The following is a 20,502-nucleotide window of genomic DNA, read 5'->3' as shown; positions in this document are numbered from 1 at the left end:
TCAGTTTACCTGCCAATCAAATGGGATCCTGCAGCTCTTTATTTCACCAGCCCTTTACTAGTCTTCTGAACCTTCCTTGGGCCCAGCTCCCTTTAATCACTAGAGGGTGGGGACAGACGGACTAAAAGCCTAAGAACCCTAAGGAAGGTAGCAGAACTCTTCTGAAAGCAACTCCGGGCTCAAATTAGCTAGCCTCTGGCATCTCGTAAATGTCCGTTTGAATACCGTCTGCCTCTGACCAACTGCTGATTTCGAGACATCTCTGGACCGCACTTGTCTCCGCTGACAAGGAGTCCTGCTGAAGACCAAAGGGCAAGAAGCATGTTGCAGGGGCTGTAGTGGAATCATGGGGCCCTTCTTCAGAGCGCCCGTCCCCTCAACTCCCAATCCCCAGGTCCTCTGCCTCAGGCCCCTCCTCCATTGACATCAGAGCCGCAGGCGGGCCGAGAGAGCCAAGCCCCAGCCAAGCGCCAGCGACTGAGCAGGCAGGCTGACCAGGCACAGACCCGGCGGGAGCTCCGCACCAGCCACCTCGGCCCCGACGCGGGGCAGCGGCAGGTACAGCCGGGGTCCTTCCTGCTCTGTGCCGCTGGGATCCCCAACCACAGGGTACTGAAGCCCAAGGGTGGGAGGGGCGCCTGAACCCTGGACTGAATAGAGCTGGGCCTTTCTCTCCCACCTCCGTCCCAGGCCCATCAGGTGCTAGGTGACCTCCGGGAATACTGCCTGGGTGTCAGAACAGGGTGGGGAGGGGGGCTGTGTATGCGCGCGCGCACGTCCAAGCGCAAGGCCGGACTGAAAGGGCGTGGGCATTTGGAAGTGTAGATGGGGGAGGAGGGTACGTAAGGGGTTCCCTGAAGCAGCATGTGCTTCAGTTGTGTAAGGGAGTCTGGAAATTCATATTTTGTTGCATATGGTATTCAAATACACACACACAGACACACACACACTGGTGTCTGGTTTGCAGTGTAGTAAGTCAGAGTTGGGGGAGGTTTGGTTCTGTTCTGAGGGTGTTTAGAGTTAGGATGAGAGTTAAGACTTGGTTTGCTGTGTAGGGCACTGGGCAGTGGAGCTGAAGGGTGTAGATGGGATTAAAGTTGCCAAGTCTGGTATGTGGGAATGGATACCACCTTGTCCGTGTGTGCATTGAATCAGTTGGAGTGTAAGGGGTCTGGGTGAGGGTGTTTGTACAAAAAGGGATGTGTGAGAGCATGAGGGTGCTTGGGGGCTGTATATATGGACGTGTATGCTGATGCCTGGGCATATGCATATAACCAGGTGCCATGGTGCGCAGTATGCTGTATAGATGCAGGTGTTTGGGCTCGAGTCATAGAATTCCTGATGTTGATGTCTGCTGCAGTGTGTGGAACCGTGAGGGTCATTAGTACTGGCCTCCAGGTGAGCCGGACTTGACTTCTTAAATTCACCATTGGCTCCTTTGGCCCAGGGATGGCTGGCTGGCTGGCTGGCCAATGCTGGGGAGTAAGGTCCCAATCAAGGAGTGGGCAGTTCTGCTCAGGGTGCCTTCCCTTCATCTTTCTCCAAGGAAACAGAAGGAGGGCATCTTCCTAGAGCTATGGTGCATAAGGGGCTCTATTTGGCCTCATCCTCTGTGATTTTGGGATGTCGAGAGATTATTTTCTGAGTGATCCCTAGTTTAGCTTTCTCCTGGATCAACAGAAGACAGCTTCTGCCCCTAGCAAGCTTAGCTGGGACCATAATGGCTGGACCACAATGGGCTGATGTCTCTTGGACAACTCTGGATTCACCCTATCCATCTCCAACCTCACTTTCCTATTTTCTACACGATATATGGGGAAGAGAACCCACCCTCTCTTGTAGGACGAGACACAAGTCTAGAGAAAGGTCCAAATATATAAGGTCAGACCAAGAGGGGCTGGGTGGGATCAGTTTTCAGGCTGCTGGGACACAGACAGGAGTCAGGAGGGCTAGGCCTGGGGAGTTCCAGCTGTGGCTGATGTTGCCTTGGTAACAGTGAGAAAGAGCTATTTAAAAACGTGGCTGAGATATTGCTGGAAGCCCAGGCTGCCGGAAACCTGATTTCCGAGAGGCTAGGGCGGCAAGGAGGGGGGAGAGGACACCCCAGCCCTTCCCAGGATGAGACTTGGGCATCATTGCTTCTGGGCAGGGGGTTCCTCTAGGGTGCTGCTTCTAGCTGCTCTGTGGTTTTATCTGCTCTCTTTTGAGGGGAGGGTTTCCTTGGGTGTTATGGTTCAAGACTGAGGCAAAATGGAGAATGAAGAAGTGAAGGAATGCATGAATACTGAGAATTTTGCTGCTATCAGGAATAAGACTTTTTTTTTTTCTAGGCATAAGACTTTTCGAACAGATGCTGTTGAATGAACACATGACTGGTGAAGACTGAATGACTATGTCAATGAACAGTTCAAGGGATGAATGAACCCGTGCTGGCTGGATAGTAATGGGACATGCAATAGATTCTCAGAGAGGGCAGGCCCTCTGAATCTCTCCCTCCGTTTCCCTTCCAGGAGCCCTGGCTGTGGCTGGAGGGCAGTGGGCCATGCCAGGGGCAGTGGAAGGCCCCAGGTGGAAGCAGGCAGAAGACATTAGGGACATTTATGACTTCCGAGATGTGTTGGGCACGTGAGTCTCAGGGTGGGGGTGGGGTGGAAGAGCAATATCTGAGCTAGGGATGGAATTGGGAAGGGCTTCACTCTTGGGTCTGATGGCTAGAGAGGCTGAGTCTGGGGTGGTGCTTCCTCTGGCCAGTTGACCAGCACTTCCCTTTTCCTATGAGCAGACCAGGGCTGTGGCATGACGTAGGCCAGTCCAGCTTTTTGTTTGGGGCCGACAGTGGATAAGATGGGGCCTCTCTCGCATAGTCAAAGATCCCTTATGAAGAGAAGGAAGCACAGGAGGATGAAAGTCATTTATCTGGCTTGCTGCCAAGAGCAGGGGTTCTGGCTCAGTTTGGAAACTGAAGCTGGGCATGGCTATTCTTGATGGTGGAAACCAAATTTAACTCAACCCAGGTTCTTCCTTTACAAGTTGGTCTTGGAGAGACAGACAGACACAAAATGACAGGCAGATGTATATGATGCTCTTATTGAGGCTGTAGAGGCCGAGCCTCTCTCCTGGCTGGAAAACACTCCCTGAAGGAGACACGAGATCTAGAGGCTGAAAGGGAAGATGGACAGGACAGGCTTATGCTTGCCAGGAAGAAGGAAGGGAACTCAAGGCAGGGGGACCAAAGCATGCAGAGACTCAGAGGCCAGGCTGCCTTAGAAAGAGGCAGAGTCTGCTGGAGCTCAGAGTTAGGGCTGGGAGGAGTTGAAGCTGCAAGAGATGGAAAGGGGCAGAGAATGCAAAGCCTTGAGAACAGGCTAAGGAGGCAAGAGGTCGTTTCACAGGCTAGAGGAAGGCATTGAGGGCTGGCCATAGGTGCAGGAGAGATGGCTCAGTAGTTAGAGCACTAGTTGCTCTTGCAGAGGACTAGGTTCAGTTCTCAGCACTGATGGTGGCTCACAAGCACCTGTAACTCCAGATCCAGGAGCTCTGATGGCCTCTTCTGACCTTTGTGGGGCACCAGGTATGCATGCAGACAAAACCCTCAAAGCAAATGAATCTGAAAAAAAGAGAAAAAAAAAAAAAGAAATTGGAGAGCCAAGAATGGCAACCAGTGTTGTGATCAGTCACTGTTGTCCTCGATGACTGGGATGCCTCGAGGGGTGATTCTGACTTAGGACCTCTTATTCTCCCAGGGAGAACAAACAGATGCAGATCTTCCTTGACCAGTGAGTGCCAGGATGGATTTATTTGTTGCCATGAGTCTGGGATAAGCCCCTGCCTCTTAAACTCACTTGAGCACACAAACTAGGCATGGACCAGTTAAAACGCAGCATTTGATAGGCAGTCTGGGGTTGGTGAGACCTGAGACTGCATTTCAAAACACTCTCAGGTAATGGTTTATTTCTGAGCTTCCAAAGGGCATTAAATTAGCCACAACTCAAACTGACTTTAACAGAAAAAAAATCAATCACACACACACAATCAAATATCACAGGAGTAGAGTTCAGGCCCAGTTGGCTCACATGCTGTCAGAAAACTGTCTATTTCCCTAGCTTGGCTTCCTTTGGTTGGCTTCAGTTTGAAGCAGATTCTCCTCAAGCACTGACAAAGTTATCTGCCATCCACTCCAGGGTTACATCCTACCAACTTACTAGGAGAGAACCTCCTGTACAGTGCCAGGAAACGGGCACGTATGTGACCAGTTATTGAGTCAAGGGATAGACAACTCTGACTGGCCAGGTCTGGCTTATGTGACCACCTATGGAGCCAGGGGGTAGAAAAGTGAAGGACACAGGCGGTCATGCAGGCTATAGCGGATAAAGGAGAGAGCAAGGGAAGCTGGGATTCTAGCTCCTCACCTTGCAAACCTCTATCTCACAGGGGTGCCTTCTCAGAGGTAATCCTGGCAGAAGACAAGAGGACTCAGAAGCTGGTGGCCATCAAATGCATTGCCAAGAAGGCCCTGGAGGGCAAAGAGGGCAGCATGGAGAATGAGATCGCCGTCTTGCACAAGTGTGTGGGCCCTGTAATACCCACCCCATTCCCCTGCTTTAGAAATCCGTTGACTTCTGGGCCTCACAGGATGAGAACTGCTTTTTGGCAGGGAGTAATTGGCAGAACTAACCTTCCAGATGAAACTGAGATGCCAGGGCTTGTTTATAGAGGATGATCTGTTCGTAGGGTCTCAAGGTCAACCACCCATATAGTTCTCTACCCAACTAAGCTTCTCCCATAGAGTAAAGCAGACAGACTATTTGCTGACCCCTGACTCAATTAGCAACCAACTGGTATGTATGTTCATGCTGACAGGAAACCTGCTCATGCTGCAAAGCTTATAGGAACCATTTTCTTCCAGTGCCTCCCATTTCCTAACTATCTGACAGAGGAGATGGTTACTTCATTTCCCTTATCTGGGCGGGGGAGATAATGAGGCCAGCAAGGGCAAGAGACTTGCCCAAAGTTATACAGCAAGCCTATGGGAGAGCCAAGTCTCTCTTACCACCAAGACCAATTGCTACTGGCTCATCTGTGGGGCACTGACTGACCAAGCACCTTGCTTGCCTATGTCATGTAATCTTCATGTGACTTTTTGAAGGCCGATTACTTGTCTTTTATCAATGAAGACACTCAGGCTTAGAGAGGTGACATTCTATTCAACATTACAAGCAACTACTCTGTACCTGGTGCTATAATGGAGCTGAATTAGACAGACATTCAGGTGACCTCTGGGTAGAGGAGCTAGCAAAGGGGTAACACGGGAAACTTAGAAGCCGCATTCCCATCAGACTTGCAAAGTGAAAATATTAGCTTCCAGGCAGCATGTGGCAGGGCAGGATCTGGACCCAGATATGTCTAGGCAGAGGCAGCATTTGGGCCCAGGTCTGTTTGATACCAGAGCCCAGTGCTTGCTCTTCTGTTCTGACCTTCTAGCACCAGCTTTTCCACAGTGGGTTCTTGGTGTCCTGCCCTGTTTGCAGGTGCTGGGGAGTGGGCGAGTCATCCTAAGCTCTGAACCACCTCATTTCTCCTTCTAGGATTAAGCACCCCAACATCGTAGCCCTGGATGACATCTATGAGAGTGGGGGCCACCTCTACCTCATCATGCAGCTGTGAGTGGCCTGTCTGCCCATCCTTCCTCTTCCCTCTGCTGCCCTATTCTCTTGGCCAGACTTTCCTGTCCCTTGCTGCAGGGTTTCAGGTGGGGAGCTATTTGACCGCATTGTGGAGAAAGGATTCTACACAGAACGGGATGCCAGCCGCCTCATCTTCCAGGTGCTGGATGCTGTCAAGTACCTGCATGACCTGGGCATCGTGCATCGGGATCTCAAGGTGAGCTCTGAGGGGCCTAGTGAACCCTGCTAACTCACCTTGTCTGCCCTTGGGCATCTCTCAGCCCCTCACTGGAGCCTCAGTTTCCCATTTGCAAACTGAACTTCTTGTGACCTACTAAGCCAACTCCTTTATTCCAGACCAGACAGGGACAAAAAAATGTAGGCTGGACTGTTATTTTACCTTAACAACATACATGTCCTTTTCTGATAATGAAGACCCTACTTGCTCTTTGTAGGGAACAAGCAGGACAGCAAAGCTTCAGAAAGATGGATAGGGGCTTACACCAAAATACACTTCAGTCCAAGCCAAGTGTGGCAGTGCCTGCCTTTAATCCCCGCACTTGGGAGTCAGAAGCAGGCAGATCTGAGTTTGAGACCAGCCTGCTCTACAGAGTGAGTTCCAGCACAGCCATGGCTACACAGAGAAACCCTGTCTCAAAAAAAAAAAAAAAAAAAAAGAAAGAAAAAGAAAATAAAACCAAGACACACACACACACACACACACACACACAAAACAAACGAAAGAAAGGAAGAAGGAAAGAAAGGAGAAAAGGCAGGAAGGCAGGAAGGAAGGAAGGGAAAGAAAGGGGGAAAAAGAAATACCTTCCAGTCCAGAATGAAAGGGATCTGGAATACAACAGGCTTGGTCTAAAGTGTAGCCATGCCCCAACTGTTGGGACAATCACTGCCTCTTAAGGCAGTAGTTTACTCATCACTCATCTGTAAAGTGGGTTTGGTTTGTTCCGAATGGCCAGGCTGGTTATGTGGTACGGTTAAAATCAGTCAGGTACTTACTCAAGGTCCAGTACAGGAGGTAAAAAAGAATTTCTTTTCTTTTTTTTTTTGGTAGCACTGGGGATTTCTGTAAGGTTTCTGAGGTCTAAGAAAATCCTTCCCACAATCTTCCTTTTTAAAGCTTGTGACCTTTAGAGAATTTCCTTGGGTTCTTTGGCACTGCTTACTTACCTAGGCCCTACGTATGATGCCAGGCAAGCATTCTACCTACATGCCCAAATGCCGCCCCAGCCTCTTTTCTCTATCCCACTGCTTTTCCCTTGTTAGTTTTTTAGGTGAGCACACGAAGTCATGAGTTTCATCATGGCATCTTCATACATAGGTGTCACTATACTTTCTCTCCCATGTCCCCTCCTCCCCTTTCTTCTTCAGTTAGTCTCCCTTCTGCCTCCCTGTCACACTTATTCCATGACTCTTTTTACTTTTTATTCTGAGGTAAGTTCTAAATGGCCCAGGATGGCCTTGAACTGACTGTTGTCAAGGTGAGCCTTGGACTTTGCATTTTCCTGAATCACCCACTGGAATAGTTAGGATCCAGGCTTTTGCCACTTGTTTTGTGTATGTCAGGCTGGCTTTGAACTCAGCATTAGCCGAGAACACACTGAACTCTCGATCCTGCACAACTGCCCGCTAGCTAGCTTCTAATGGACTTAGCAGAAGCAGACAGCGCTGACAGTCTCTGGCTACCTCTGACCGCCCCTTCTCCTCTTTCCTACCCTCCAAGCCAGAGAACCTGCTGTATTACAGCCTGGATGAAGACTCCAAAATCATGATCTCCGACTTCGGCCTCTCCAAGATGGAGGACCCAGGCAGTGTGCTCTCCACAGCCTGTGGGACTCCAGGATACGTGGGTGCGCAGGGCCCTAGGTTAGGGCTGGGGGTGAGGAAAAAGCTAGGAACTACAAGACAGACATTTGTCACCACCATGTCCCCTTCCCTTCACAGCCCCTGAGGTCCTGGCCCAGAAGCCCTACAGCAAGGCCGTGGACTGCTGGTCCATAGGGGTCATTGCCTATATCCTGTAAGTGGGGCACAGTTAAGGTGGCCTGTGTCTAGAGTTGTCTTCCCTGCTTTGTCCCCTCCTTTTGTAGTTATAGCTACCAGTAAATACTAACAGGGGTATGGAGAGATGGCTCAGTGGTTAAGAGTGCTTTCTGTTTTTCCTGAGGACCCAGGTTCAATTCCCAGTACCCACTCTAGTTCCAGGGAATCTGGTGCCTTCTTTTGTCTCTGTGGGTTCATATACAAGGTGCATAGCCTTACATGCAGGCAAAATATCATATGCAAACACACAAAACGACAAGTGTTTCCAGCACTGTGTAAACACCAAGGATTTAGCACCAAACCAAGTGCCTGCCCTTAAGAGCTGACACATAGAACCAAGTGGTGGCGCACGCCTTTAATCTGAGCACTCTGGAGGCAGAGGCACATGGATTTCTGTGATTTTGAGGCCAGCCTGGTCTACAAGAGCTAGTTCCAGGACAGGCTCTAAAGCTACAGCGAAACCCTGTCTCGAAAAACAAAAAACAAACAAACAAAAAAGAGAGAGTTGACACATAGAATCAATGAGTAAACAAATCAGTGAAGAAAAACCAAGCACAGTAGGAGACGGAGATAGATGTCATTTTGGATAGTCAAGGGCTCTTTGTGGAGGTGACATATGAACAGCTTTTGAATGATGTAAAGGATCCAGACAATTTAGGTGTGGGTAGAATGTCAAACACAAAGGTGCTTAGGACAGTAGGCTCAAGGGGCAGAGGCCAGACTGCCAGATGGAAGAGGGCAAGGCAAGGAAGAGAATTTCCTGTGGGTTTTGACTGGTTCTTGGTGCTGCCCCAAAGCCCCAACCCCCCAAGTCAACGAATTAAAGCTGACATGGGTTTTTCTCTGCCCAGGCTCTGTGGCTACCCGCCCTTCTACGATGAAAACGATGCCAAACTCTTTGAACAGATACTGAAGGCCGAGTATGAGTTTGACTCTCCTTACTGGGACGACATCTCTGACTCTGGTATTGGGTCTTTTGCCTTCTTCATCTGCTCGAGGGGTCTCCCCACTGTCTTCTGTCGTATCTCCTAGTCCCAGACTAGAAGCTAGTATCATGTTTTACCTTAGGTTCCCTCTATTTGTCCCCTAATTTGACAGATCTGTAGGCATTCATTCAGTCTTCAAATATAGTATTTGCAAAAATAACTCCCCTAATGCTGCCTTCCCTGAGGCTTAAACAGCACACTTCCATCTCCCATTTCATGTCCCAGTTAGGGACCAGCTTGTGATGGCCACACAGTGGCTTTCCATTAGCGTAGTGTTCTCAAGAAAGGAGGGAGCGAGAAGGCTGGGGTGTGTGAGGTGATGCATAAGCAGAGTAGGCCTCGTTGCCAGGTGAGATCAGAGGGACTGAGCACTGTCTTGGGGGTGTCCACGGGCATGGTCAAGCTGCATCTTTACTTTTGTGTTGGGGCTTCAGCCAAAGATTTCATACGGCACTTGATGGAGAAAGACCCGGAGAAGAGGTTCACTTGTGAGCAAGCCTTGCAACACCCATGGTGAGAGCTCCCGCTCCAAACGATATGTTAGGGTGGGACCTGGGGGCCCCAGGCCTGCCTCCAGCCTCACAGGCAAATCCACGTATTCTCCCATTCTAGGATTGCAGGAGATACAGCTCTGGATAAGAATATCCACCAGTCAGTGAGCGAGCAGATCAAGAAGAACTTTGCCAAGAGCAAGTGGAAGGTTAGCATATACTCCTAATCCTTGGTCCTCCCTAGATTCCACTTACACAGCATCCAGTACCAAATGCAAGCAGGACATGCCCAGGGAGGCTTTCCAAAGAATCTCCTTTGTTCTGGACTTTAGAGGCCACCTGACCTCTAAAGTCCATCTCTAGAGGGGCAGTCCTACTCTCCAGGATTCATAGCCCATGGGACCCAAGAAGGGTCAGAGAGGTGGTCACAGATCTGTTAGTTGACTAGTAATAACCAGGTGTGGAGAATATGCCTGAGGCAGATGGACCAGGGGTGCAAAGAGGCCTGGGTAAGAGTGTGGCCGAATGTCAAGCCTGCTGAACTAGAGGGGCTGGAGGAACTAGGAGAACTAAATATCAAGAGCCCAGGCTGCAGAAGCTGGTAGGGGTCACTGAGATCCTTGCATGTTACAGTGGAGCCCCCACATGTTATAGAGGATGGTCCCAGAAAGACTGACAGCGGGAACCTGTCCTGAAGAAGGATCTTCTTTCGGGATGCAGAGAATGCAAGGAGGGAAGTCTGGGAGACCCAATAGTATCAGAGATGTAGCAGATAGTGGGGCTTGACTCAGACACAGGGTGGTTGATAGCAGGAGGTAGACTCACAAGGAAAGATGGGAGGCATGCTGAGGGAGTGAGATGTTAAGGGCTGCCCCAACCTTCTGGCTGGGGACAATGTGGACCACGATACTGACCCTAGGAGCAGAAACATGTCTTGAGGAGGTTTAGTTTTAGACATGGTCAACTTGAGAGACATGTAGGACATCTAGGTGGATAAAGGGAATATAAAACGAGAGAAACAAGTATGTAAATTACTCAACCTTTCTGCACTTCAGTTTTCTCCTTTGGAATTAATGCCATTCCAGCACTTGGGGAGGGTGAGGTCAGTCTGGGGTATGTGAAACCTTGCCTCAAAAGGGGGCGGGGTGAGTATATAGCTTGGCTGGCAGAGTGATTGCCTAGCATGCACAAAACCCTGAGTGGGAGCATTAGCATCACATTAAAAGTGGGCACGGTGGTGGCACATTCCTATAGTCCCAGGACTCACGCGATAGAGACAGTACTGGAAGACAGCCTGGGCTACATGACAACCCATTAAAAAAAAAATAAAAGAAATCAATGCTATTAATAGTGCTTGCCAGAGCCAGAGCCAGGTGCAGTGGCATACACCTTTAATCTCAGTACTTGGGACTGGGGGATAGTGGTGCACACCTTTAGTTCCAGTAGTACGAAGGCAGAGACAGGTGGATCTCTGTGAGTTTGAGGCTAGCCTGGTCTACAGAAGGAGTTCTGAGAAAGGCTCCAAAGCTACAGAGAAACCCTCTCTCGAAAAACCATAAACCAAACCAAACCAAAACCAAACAAAAAACAAAAAGCCAAAGCCAAATAAAAAGTGCTACCTTTGTGAGGATTAAATGAACTTTGTGAGGATTAAATGAATAACCACGCAGTGTGCTCAGAGCTGTGCTTGACACATTGTTACATTGTTTGTTACAGGACTATGAATTCCTTTGTACACACCATTCATGTGCTTGTATGTAAGACCGAATATAATTTAGTAAGGCCTTATAGGGTTTCTTTGGAGGACTTGGGGAGTCACTGAGTAACATGTGAGGCTCCTGCCGACCCACCGCTCTCAAGGCACCTTTCAGCAGTCCTCCCTCCTCTTCTTCCACAGCAAGCTTTCAATGCCACGGCTGTGGTTCGGCACATGAGGAAGCTGCAGCTGGGCACCAGCCAGGAGGGGCAGGGACAGACAGCTAGCCACGGGGAGCTGCTGACACCAACGGCTGGGGGTAAGCACCAGGGTCCTGTGGGTGGGGACAGGTGGTCCATGAAGAAACGTAAGGCTGGAGCTGGAGCCACTCCACAGCCACCTCCGCTCTCTCCTCCACACAGGGCCAGCAGCTGGCTGTTGCTGCCGAGACTGCTGTGTGGAGCCAGGCTCGGAGCTGCCCCCTGCACCACCCCCAAGCTCTAGGGCCATGGACTGAACACCAAGGAAGTCAGGGTTTCTTTCATGGGAGGGGTTGGGGGCAGCCTGCTTCCTCCTTAGCCTAGAACTGGGGAGTTTCTTACCCCATCCCTCCTCACCCCTCTTCCTTCTCACTCCTCACTGCATTTTCCATACAAATGTTTCTATTTTATTGTTCCTTCTTGTAATAAAGGGAAGATAAAACAAGACAGTCCTGTTTCCTCAAACAGTTCCCTCGTCCCTGCTGTAAAAACTGCTTGATTTGGGGGTGCTGGCCTCTGAGGTAGGAGTGGTCACTCTTCTTGGTGTGAAACTGGGTGGGGAAGGAGGAGAGAAATGGAGAACAAAGGGAAAGATACTAATGACATCTTTTGTCCCTTGGGTCCTACCTAGCCTTCCGGTCTCTTAGAGCCCTTCCTGAGCTTTGCTGGTGGCTTCCGAGCCTGGTTTGGTTGGCGTAGATCAGCACTGAACAGCACCTGTGGTGTGGGAAGGGGCATAAGGAGTCTATGGAAAGGAGGGGTTGCTGAGGTCAGGCTGGGGTCAATGGAGAATAAACTGGGGAGGAGGTGGGAGGGGGAGTCATGGGAATAGATGGCTGAAGAGTCCAGTGGTCAAGCACGGTTGAGGGAGAAGTCCTTTAGGGTCTGAGCTAGGTATACTTACTGCTTGGGCCCAGCCAGCATAAGGTCCCCAGAGATTCCGGAAAAAGTTTCCTAGGGATCAATTAAGGAGGCTACATTAATTGATCCACATGCCCTCCATCCTCAAATGGGGAGTATGGGAACGATGAGTAAGAATGCAGAGATTCTCCAACCTCAGCCCAATGCCCCAGCATCACACATTCTCCTCACCCAGTTCTTTGTTGGCCAGAGGGCTTGGGCCCTTAGCCTGGGATGTGTTAGGTTGCCAGCCGTAGTCACGCTGGGCGATCTGCCATACATGGACGTCCACAGGCACAGCCTGGGGTTTGTCAAGGGCCATTAAGCAGATGCAGTCAGCCACCTTAGACAAAGAGAGAACTGTTGTGTGGAGGAATGGCAGGATCTGGCCAGCATCCAAAGCCATCTGCTTCCTCTTTCCACCAAGGTAGTACTGTTCTGCCCGTTCAGTCAATATGCAGCAATTACCCATTACTTCTAAAAATAGCTTCCCGGAGATGTGCTCCAAAGTGAGCACCTGTGTAGGCCATACGCTCACATAACCAGGGGAGAAGGTATGAGCATACTCTTTACAGAGATAAGAAATCTGAGCCTCAGCCAAGTGGTGGTGCCACACGCCTGTAATCCCAACACTTGAGAGGCAGAGGCAGAGAGCTCTCTGTGAGTTCGAGGACAGTTGGATCTACAAAGCCAGGACATTGAGGCTGTTACACAGGAATGTCCTGAGTTCAGTTCCCAGCAACCACATGGAGGCTCACAGCCATCTGTAGTGAGATCTGGTGCCCTGTTCTGGTGTGCAGGCATAGAACACTGTATACATGAGAGAGAGAGAGAGAGAGAGAGAGAGAGAGAGAGAGAGAGAGAACAAAGAAAGAAAACTCTGTAAACCAGGCTGGCCCTGAACTCAAGAGATTTACCTGCCTCTGTCTCCCAAGTGCTGGGATTAAAGTTATGTACCACCACTGCCCTGCTCCATTAAAAATTCTTTAAGTCACGGAGCTGGAGGGATGGCTCAGAGGTTAAGAGCACTGCCTGCTGTTCCAGAGGTCCTGAGTTCAATTTCCAGCAACCACATGGTGGCTCACAACCATCTGTAACAAGATCTGGTGCCCTCTTCTGGCCTGCAGGCGTACATGCAGACAGAGTACTGTATATATAGTGAATAAATAAATCTTTAAAAAAAAAAAGATTCTTTAAGTCAGTGGGGCTGGAGAGATAGATAGTTCGGCAGTTAAGAACACTGACTGCTCTTTCAGAAGACCTGGGCTCTATTCTTAACACCCACATGGTAGCTTACACCTGTCTGTAACTCCAGATCTGACGCCCTCTTCTGGCCTCCTGGAACCATACATGCAAGTGGTAGACAAACATACATACAGGCAAAATACACAAATACAGAAAAAAAATACTTTTTTATTTCAAAATTAAGTGAAAATCCATTTAAAAATTTAAAAATTGTACATTCTGATCTATTTGTGGGGCAGGGATCCGAGGGAGGTCTAAGACCAACTACGGGAATCAGTTTTCTCCTTTTACCATGTGGGTCTCGGGGACTGAACTCAGGTTGTCAGGCTTGGGGGCCAGCACCAAAAATTCATTTTATAAGCCACTTGACATGGGTGCTAGGAATCAAACTGGGTCCTTTGGAAGAGCAGCAAGTGTTCCTAACCTTTGGGCCATCTATCTAGTTCTGAAAATTAATTTTAAGTCACAGAGGAGTATAAAAAAATAAAGGTGGGGGCTGGAGAGATGGCTCAGAGGTTAAGAGCATTGCCTGCTCTTCCAAAGGTCCTGAGTTCAAGTCCCAGCAAGCACATGGTGGCTCACAACCATCTGTAATGAGGTCTGGTGCCCTCTTCTGGCCTGCAGGCATACATGCAGACAGAATACTGTATACATAATAAATAAATAAATATTTAAAAATAAATAAATAAAAGCATTTTAAAAAAAAATAAAGGTAAGTTATAAATTCCAATTGTCTGCTAGATAAATCTACTGATAGCAACACAACATTCTGTAAACACATGGAATTTCAAGAAAAGAAAAAACGGGGGGCTGGAGAGATGGCTCAGTGGTTAAGAGCACTGACTGCTCTTCCAGAGGTCGTGAGTTCAATTCCCAGCAACCATATGATGGCTCACAACCATCTGTAATGAGGTCTGGTGCCCTTTTCTGGTGTGTGGGTATACATGGAAGCAAAATGTTGTATACATAATAAATAAATAAATCTTAAAAAAAAAAAAAAGAAAAGAAAAAACGAAAAATAGAGACATTGTTCCATTTGTCTTCCCAAAGTAACCAGCACCAACTTCCCTGTTCTTCCCTGTGGAAATCTCTGCACACACACAGGAGTACACATAAATGCACGGACACAAAGGGCCTTTCTAAAAGTGTATCCAAAGGGCAGCCTCTTTTATACTCCATTCTTTCATCTCTGCTAAACATTTGTTACTCTTTTATCCTTCCTGCACTTCCTCCAGGAGCCAGGCTTCCCTGGATACTCAGGTCTGCCTTGTTTCCACCTCTCCGACTCTCAGTGTGGGTGAAAAGAGCATGTCCTACCTCTCTAGGGCCTCACCTTGGTGCCCACTCCGGGCAGGGTGCAAAGGGCCTTGTGGGCCTCTTCATAAGGGGCCGCTTGAAGTTGCTGCAGCCAAGCCAGCCCACCTTTCTCCTTGAGGATAGCTTTGGCGCTGGCACATACGTAGCGGGCCCGGTACCCTAGGCCCAACTTTCTGAGGTGAGCCTCTGCCTCTGAACCTGTGGGGGCAGAGAGGAAAGGAGGGGTCAGGTATCCTCACTTTGTTCCTGTTATAGGGCCCCACTCCAGTGCTTTTCTAGGCACTTCTTTCCTATTTACTGTCCTCTATGAGTCAGTGGACAGTTGGATATGAAAAGAAACAGTTAAAACCTGAGTTCTGTCCCCATAAATGTTCCCTTGGTACCTCCTCTGTGTTGGGGTCTGAAACAGGGGCTGAGGACCCCTGCTCTAGAGGAAGCCCAGTTTTATTCAAGAAGCACTCACATCCATGGCCTAGAAACCTGATGCAGAAGTTTGGTAGATGGCTCAGCAGGTAAATCCAATTGTTGCATAAGCCTAGTGACTTGCCCACATAAAAAGCCAGATGGAGGTTCACATCTGTAATCTCAGCACTGCTCAGGTGAGAGGGGAGGCAGAGATAGGAGAATCCACTGGAAGCTCACAGGCCAGCCAGCTGGGATATGCAGCGCGGTAATGAAACAAGAGACTTGCCCCAAAAGAAAGAACTGACATCTGAAAAGTTGTGTGTACTTGCACATGCATACACTCACAAAATAAATGATAGTAACAGCAAGGGCTGCGTGTTACACACTGACTGGCAAAGCGCATTATGCTTACTTAAGGATCCTAAGGACAGCACCATTATGTTGCATATTTTATAGAGAAAACAATAAGGGCTTAGAGGGGCTAAGTAGGCTAGAGAGCTGGCTCAGCAGTTAAGAGCACTTGTTGCCCTTGAAGAAAACCAGGCTACACTTCTTAGCTTCCACATGCTACCTCACAACCTTCAGTGAATCCAGTTCTAGGGGATCTGACACCTTTTACTGACATCTGTGGGCACCAGGCATGTGCACACTGTGCACATGTATACATGCAGGCAAAACACTCGTACATAGAACATAAATATTTTTAAAATAGAAAAAAAAACCTAAGCAATTGAGAAAAATACCTGACATTGATCTCTGACTTCCACAGACACATGCATTCATGCACACGCACACATACATGCTCATACGTGCAAACACTACCTACTTCCTCACCTACTGACCCCACTCCCCCAACACAAAGAAAGGGCATGGTGGAGATAGGATCTCTCTGGTGGAGGCAGTAGTGCCTGTGTTCTTAAACTCATTCCTTTCAACGCCTCACCATTGATTCATCCACCCCCAAATCCTTCCAAATAGAAACTGATATTCCCAATCCACAAATAAATTAAGCCAAACTCAGAGATCCAGCTGCCTCTGCCTTCTGAGTGCTGGGATTAGAGGTGTGCACCACCACCTCCCAGCAAAGACCAAGACCCTTCTTAGCACCAAAAGACACCCCGTTTGAGAATGTACCAAGGCAGGCAGGCTTCTTGCTTCTTAGTCCCTAAGCACTTCATCTAATTTAGTCCTCATATCTGCTAACCAATACACTTGCCTTATAGGACAAGTGAGCTGGGTTCACTTTAGTGACAACAGCTTGAATTTTCCACTTATTTTCTGCTAGATGCAGGATGTATCTCCCTTTATTCAATCCTCACGATTCTGACAGACAGAATATGTAACATTATTTTCCATTTTACAGATTTGGGTCTGAAGCACACACACGCTAAACAACATTTTTAAGGGTCAGAGTTAGGATTCAGATCTAGGCAGTATGTCTCAGATCACATGCCTGTAACCCTAAGCTACTGAACATTGTGTACAGATGTTTCCCTAATGAGGTACTGGATACACTGGCAAACAGCCAACTGGTGAAGCGCTGGTATTTCAGGATGGAGACAGTGTTGGGATGGTGGGAAGTTCTGAGACAGGAGCAGCTCGCTTGGGGAGAACTGAACAGGTCTCCCTATCCAAGTGCTCGGGAGGACCCACCTACTCACCAGCCAGGGCCTGAAGGCTGGGGAAACCATGGTAAGTGACATCATCAAGCTGAATGAGTTGAGGTCCAAAGGCCTGGCATAGCCGTTCTACCATGCCAGTGATTCGAGCAATGTTGTTGTTGGAGGAACAGATGAAGGAGAAAAGGCATTCCGTGGGGTCTTGTCTCAGCAATCTCACACCTAGAAATCAGAAAGGCAGGGGCAGGAGACACATCTGTTTAAGGACTGGCTTCCTGGAATCCCTCCACATCAGACGCAGGAGAATGGGGGAGAGAAATCAATGCTAGACCACTCGTGCCTCGTAGCATCTTGTGAGGTCTGAGTGACGACCCCATTCCACTGAGGAAGAAAGGACACCATGCCATCACCACAGGAGCAGGGCTCTGTGTCCATTTTCCTCCTCCCTATAGCCCCAAAGAGCAAATGCGCTCTTGTATACAATGACAGAATGAATGATGTCACCTGCTCCAGGACACATAGCCAGGATTAGACTTTCACTGTGGCGGTCATCATCATGACCATAATAACAACAGCAATGTACTAAGCACCAGTCTAATCACTTTAATAAGTAAATTTTATTTATTTGTTGTCAACATGAGTATATGAGTGTGGGCATACTGAGAGCCTTGGCTTCCGCGTGGAGGTCAGAAGACAACTTCTGGAAATGGGTTCTCCTTCCACTGTGAGTTCTAGGCTTAAACACAAGGTCATCAGGCTTGCCTGGTAAGCGCCTTTATCTGCTGAACCATCTCACTGGCCCTGTATCTCCATTTTACAGAGGGCGAGCTAAGTTAGAGAGCTGTGAGTTAACCAATGTACAAAAGCCACCATCCCTGCCTCTTGTACTGACCTTGGAATTTCTGAGCCACTGTTTGGAAGTGGGAGTCTACAGAAGCCCAATGGCTATACAGCTGAGCCAGGCTGACATCCAGCTGAAAGTACTTGTGTAAGGCTTCCAGCTCCTCTAGGGTGGGCCTGCTGGCCTGGCTCTTGTCTTCTCGGTACACAGTGCAATAAAGCTGCTCCTCGGTCTGAGTCAGTGTCCATACTTGATCTGCCAGCACGCCGCTCCAGTGCCCAGGGCTTTGCTCCCTCCACCTGAGACCCAGCAGACAATTCTAGCACTCAGTTACCCATCTTGGGCTCTTTAAGGTCCCTACTGTCTTACACATGTTCCACCCAAAAACCGATTTGTTAGTTATAAAGTAAAAATAGTATGTTTTCGCCGGACGGTGATGGAGCATGCCTTTAATGGAGCATGCCTTTAATCCCAGCACTCGGGAGGCAGAGGCAGGAGGATCTCTGTGAGTTCGGGTCCAGCCTGGTCTACAAGAGCTAGTTCCAGGGCAGGCTCCAAAAGCTACAGAGAAACCCTGTCTCGAAAAATCAAAAAAAAAAAGAGTATGTTTTAATAATAATAATAATAATAATAATAATAATAATAATAATAATAATAAAGGTACTGGGGACTGAACCTAGAGCCCTGTGCATGAAAATCAAGCACTCATCACTGAGCTGCATCCCTCAGCTTCCCCACTGACTTTTACTGCTCCTCATAGCCCTGCACGCTCACTACATCTGCTTCACTAAGGAGGTAACAAGCTCTCCACCAGTGCTGACTCTCCAAAGTGCGCTCTCCCTCATCCATCACTCCCAACATTCTTACTCTCATCATTCTTTGCATTCCCGGTGGGCGGCATGGAGGGGTCAGCGTCCCAGGGAAGGGTCCGCCCAAGCGCAGACACTCACCGGAAGGACTGTCCAGAAGCTAAAACCAGGTCCAGTCGCAGCTCGGAGCGTGGACACGGGACAGAGGCCCAGAGGCCCGGGCTGGAGATTAGGGTGCGATGCCTCATGCTGCCAGGCAGACAAGAGCCGAATAACATTCGGATAGCAGCCTCCCGCACATCACGGCCCGGCTACTCAGAACCCGACCTTCCAGAGCCCTAAGGCCTCGCTCGCAAGTGACCACGGCCCCTCAGGGGGTAGCACCTTGGGTCCTAGACTCTGGATCTGGTGGAAGGCCAGTCCCCGTTTGAGTCTCCCTCTCCTAGTACGCCGGCCTCCGGCAGGAAACCAAACCCCTACCCTGCCCACTCTGCAGGTCTTTGGAGCAAGCCCCCCCTCTTCCTCCTGACGTGGCCCCGCCCCCAAAGCCTCCCGGCTCCTGCCTCCTCCTCCTCCGGCGCGTCCGTAAGAGTTTTGGAAAGCCGCGTCAGTGAGGCTCTTCCGGGTCCCAGTTTACTGTCACCGGAAGTAGATCCAACCCCCGGCTTATTTGATTCTAGAGGTAGCCAATCCGAGGAGAAAGTGAGAGGCGCCAATGAGAACTCGGGTGTGGCCCAGTGGGCGGGCCTGTCTGAGGAGCCTTAGCGGTTGGTTTGCCAGCCTCGCTGTGGGCGATTAGTCGCCGGCGGCCGGACTCTGCCATCTCAGGGCTTTCGGTGTGATCTCAGGGCCTGCGACTTCTCGGGCTGGCCCGCTCTGGAGTCACATCTTTGCAGGGCGTGGTGGTACACTCACGTCGTCCCAGCACTAGGTAGGCAGAAGCAGGCGGGAGGATGGCCGCACGTTCGAAGCTGAAGTAGGCTGGGCTACCTGGCGAGACCCTGTCTCAAGAAACAAACCACAAGAACCTACCTCATCCTCCCCTGCTCAAGCCTTTCGCCAACGAGCCTCTTCTCTTCAGAGGCAGTGTGAGTGAATCCCAGAGCATCCTCTTGTTAGCGCTGTCCCCCTCCATCTCCTGCCATGCGCTCCAAATGTGCCATCCCTGCCTTCCTCCCAGGCTTCAGAGGCCAGTCTTGGCTCTAGCCACCCACTTCAATCAGGGCACATTCCTTAAGTATACCCAATCTGCCCTCACGCCGCGTGCAATAGGGCCTGTGTATGGGCTTTCTTCGGGATTTCACTGAGTCCCAGTAGCAATATGTGGCTCCCAGGCAGCCTAACGGACCAGCACGTCACCTTGACCCAAAAATGACTATATCACTTATAATTTTCTCGAAGATATTAAAAAATGCTGGAGGCTAGGAGACATGAACTTGAGACATTAGCCTGACACACGAGGACATTTTCCACTTAACAGAAATTTTTGGTGTTTGTACCTAAATTATTGGACTACAGATTCGAGGGCAAGGTCTGCTGCTGATTTATCTTTGTGTCCTATGTACACTAAAGCACAGCACACCCGCTAGAGCACATTCAGCATCAACATTAAATAAATGGGAATTTTTGTCTCAGTTCATTCCTAAGTAGCTGCAAGGCCTGGGGCAGCCACATCTTACTTTGGTAACCCCAACTATAGGCATGTCACCTTCCAGGTGCCAGGCACTTAGAAGGCATTCCTTCCAACAAGTGTTTGAATGTGTATGAACAGTCTTGTACAGCCCTACTGTTTCCAATTACGGTCTCAAGTGTAGTGTTTGAAGCACTTAAGCTATGGTCCTAATAAAGGACTTGAAGGAATCCACAAAGGAAATCAGCAATGGACTCTGGGGAAGAGCCAGCTTTCCAGAGAAATGATCTTGAGTTTAAATCCTAGCTCTGCAACTTCTTAGTTGTAAGAACTTTAGCAAGTTAGTTCATTTTACTAAACCTCAGCATCTGAGATAACCAACCTGCTATTAACCCACCCCATAATTACTGTGAAGATTACACAACAGTGTACCTACAGTTACTTAATATGGGCCTGTCACTGTGGAGGTAACTGGCCTATTATTAATTAGCCCACCCCATAGTTACTGCAGGGATTAGAAACAATTTATGTATTTGTAGGTATTTAAGTCAGTGCCTGACACTCAGGGCATAGAAAATATAC

The 20,502-nt window shown here is 49.1% G+C and overlaps 2 protein-coding genes across 3 annotated transcripts; one reads left to right on the top strand and one right to left on the bottom strand.

The window, feature by feature from the left end:
- The first annotated feature begins 408 nt into the window (after positions 1-408).
- Positions 409-11,616, top strand: Camk1 (calcium/calmodulin dependent protein kinase I). Of its 2 annotated transcripts, none has more exons than XM_041637531.1 (12): positions 409-558; positions 2,511-2,625; positions 4,432-4,563; positions 5,586-5,660; positions 5,742-5,880; positions 7,402-7,528; positions 7,623-7,698; positions 8,573-8,685; positions 9,142-9,220; positions 9,320-9,407; positions 11,096-11,213; positions 11,291-11,616. In XM_041637531.1, the coding sequence occupies exons 2-12, from the start codon at positions 2,543-2,545 to the stop codon at positions 11,476-11,478; spliced, it is 1,218 nt and encodes a 405-aa protein (XP_041493465.1). In that variant the 5' UTR covers positions 409-558; positions 2,511-2,542; the 3' UTR covers positions 11,479-11,616. The 2 variants fall into 2 exon arrangements, with proteins under 2 accessions (XP_041493465.1, XP_041493476.1); XM_041637542.1 differs by having other exon boundaries at positions 11,317-11,546.
- Ogg1 (8-oxoguanine DNA glycosylase) lies at positions 10,763-18,851 on the bottom strand. Its single transcript, XM_041637558.1, has 8 exons — positions 18,432-18,851; positions 17,533-17,780; positions 16,683-16,862; positions 14,633-14,814; positions 12,247-12,397; positions 12,059-12,108; positions 11,782-11,871; positions 10,763-11,228 (listed from the first exon to the last, which is right to left on the bottom strand). Exons 1-7 carry the CDS (start codon positions 18,566-18,568, stop codon positions 11,782-11,784), a joined length of 1,038 nt encoding a protein of 345 aa, XP_041493492.1. The 5' UTR covers positions 18,569-18,851; the 3' UTR covers positions 10,763-11,228.
- Between the last annotated feature and the right edge of the window lie 1,651 nt (positions 18,852-20,502).

This window comes from Microtus oregoni, unplaced genomic scaffold, assembly GCF_018167655.1.
Source record: "Microtus oregoni isolate MIOR12 unplaced genomic scaffold, Mior012 000002F_ref0000024, whole genome shotgun sequence".
Lineage (NCBI taxonomy): Eukaryota > Metazoa > Chordata > Mammalia > Rodentia > Cricetidae > Microtus > Microtus oregoni.
The sequence above is the reverse complement of the archived record's forward strand: the minus strand, read 5'-3'. Positions and strand labels throughout refer to the sequence as shown.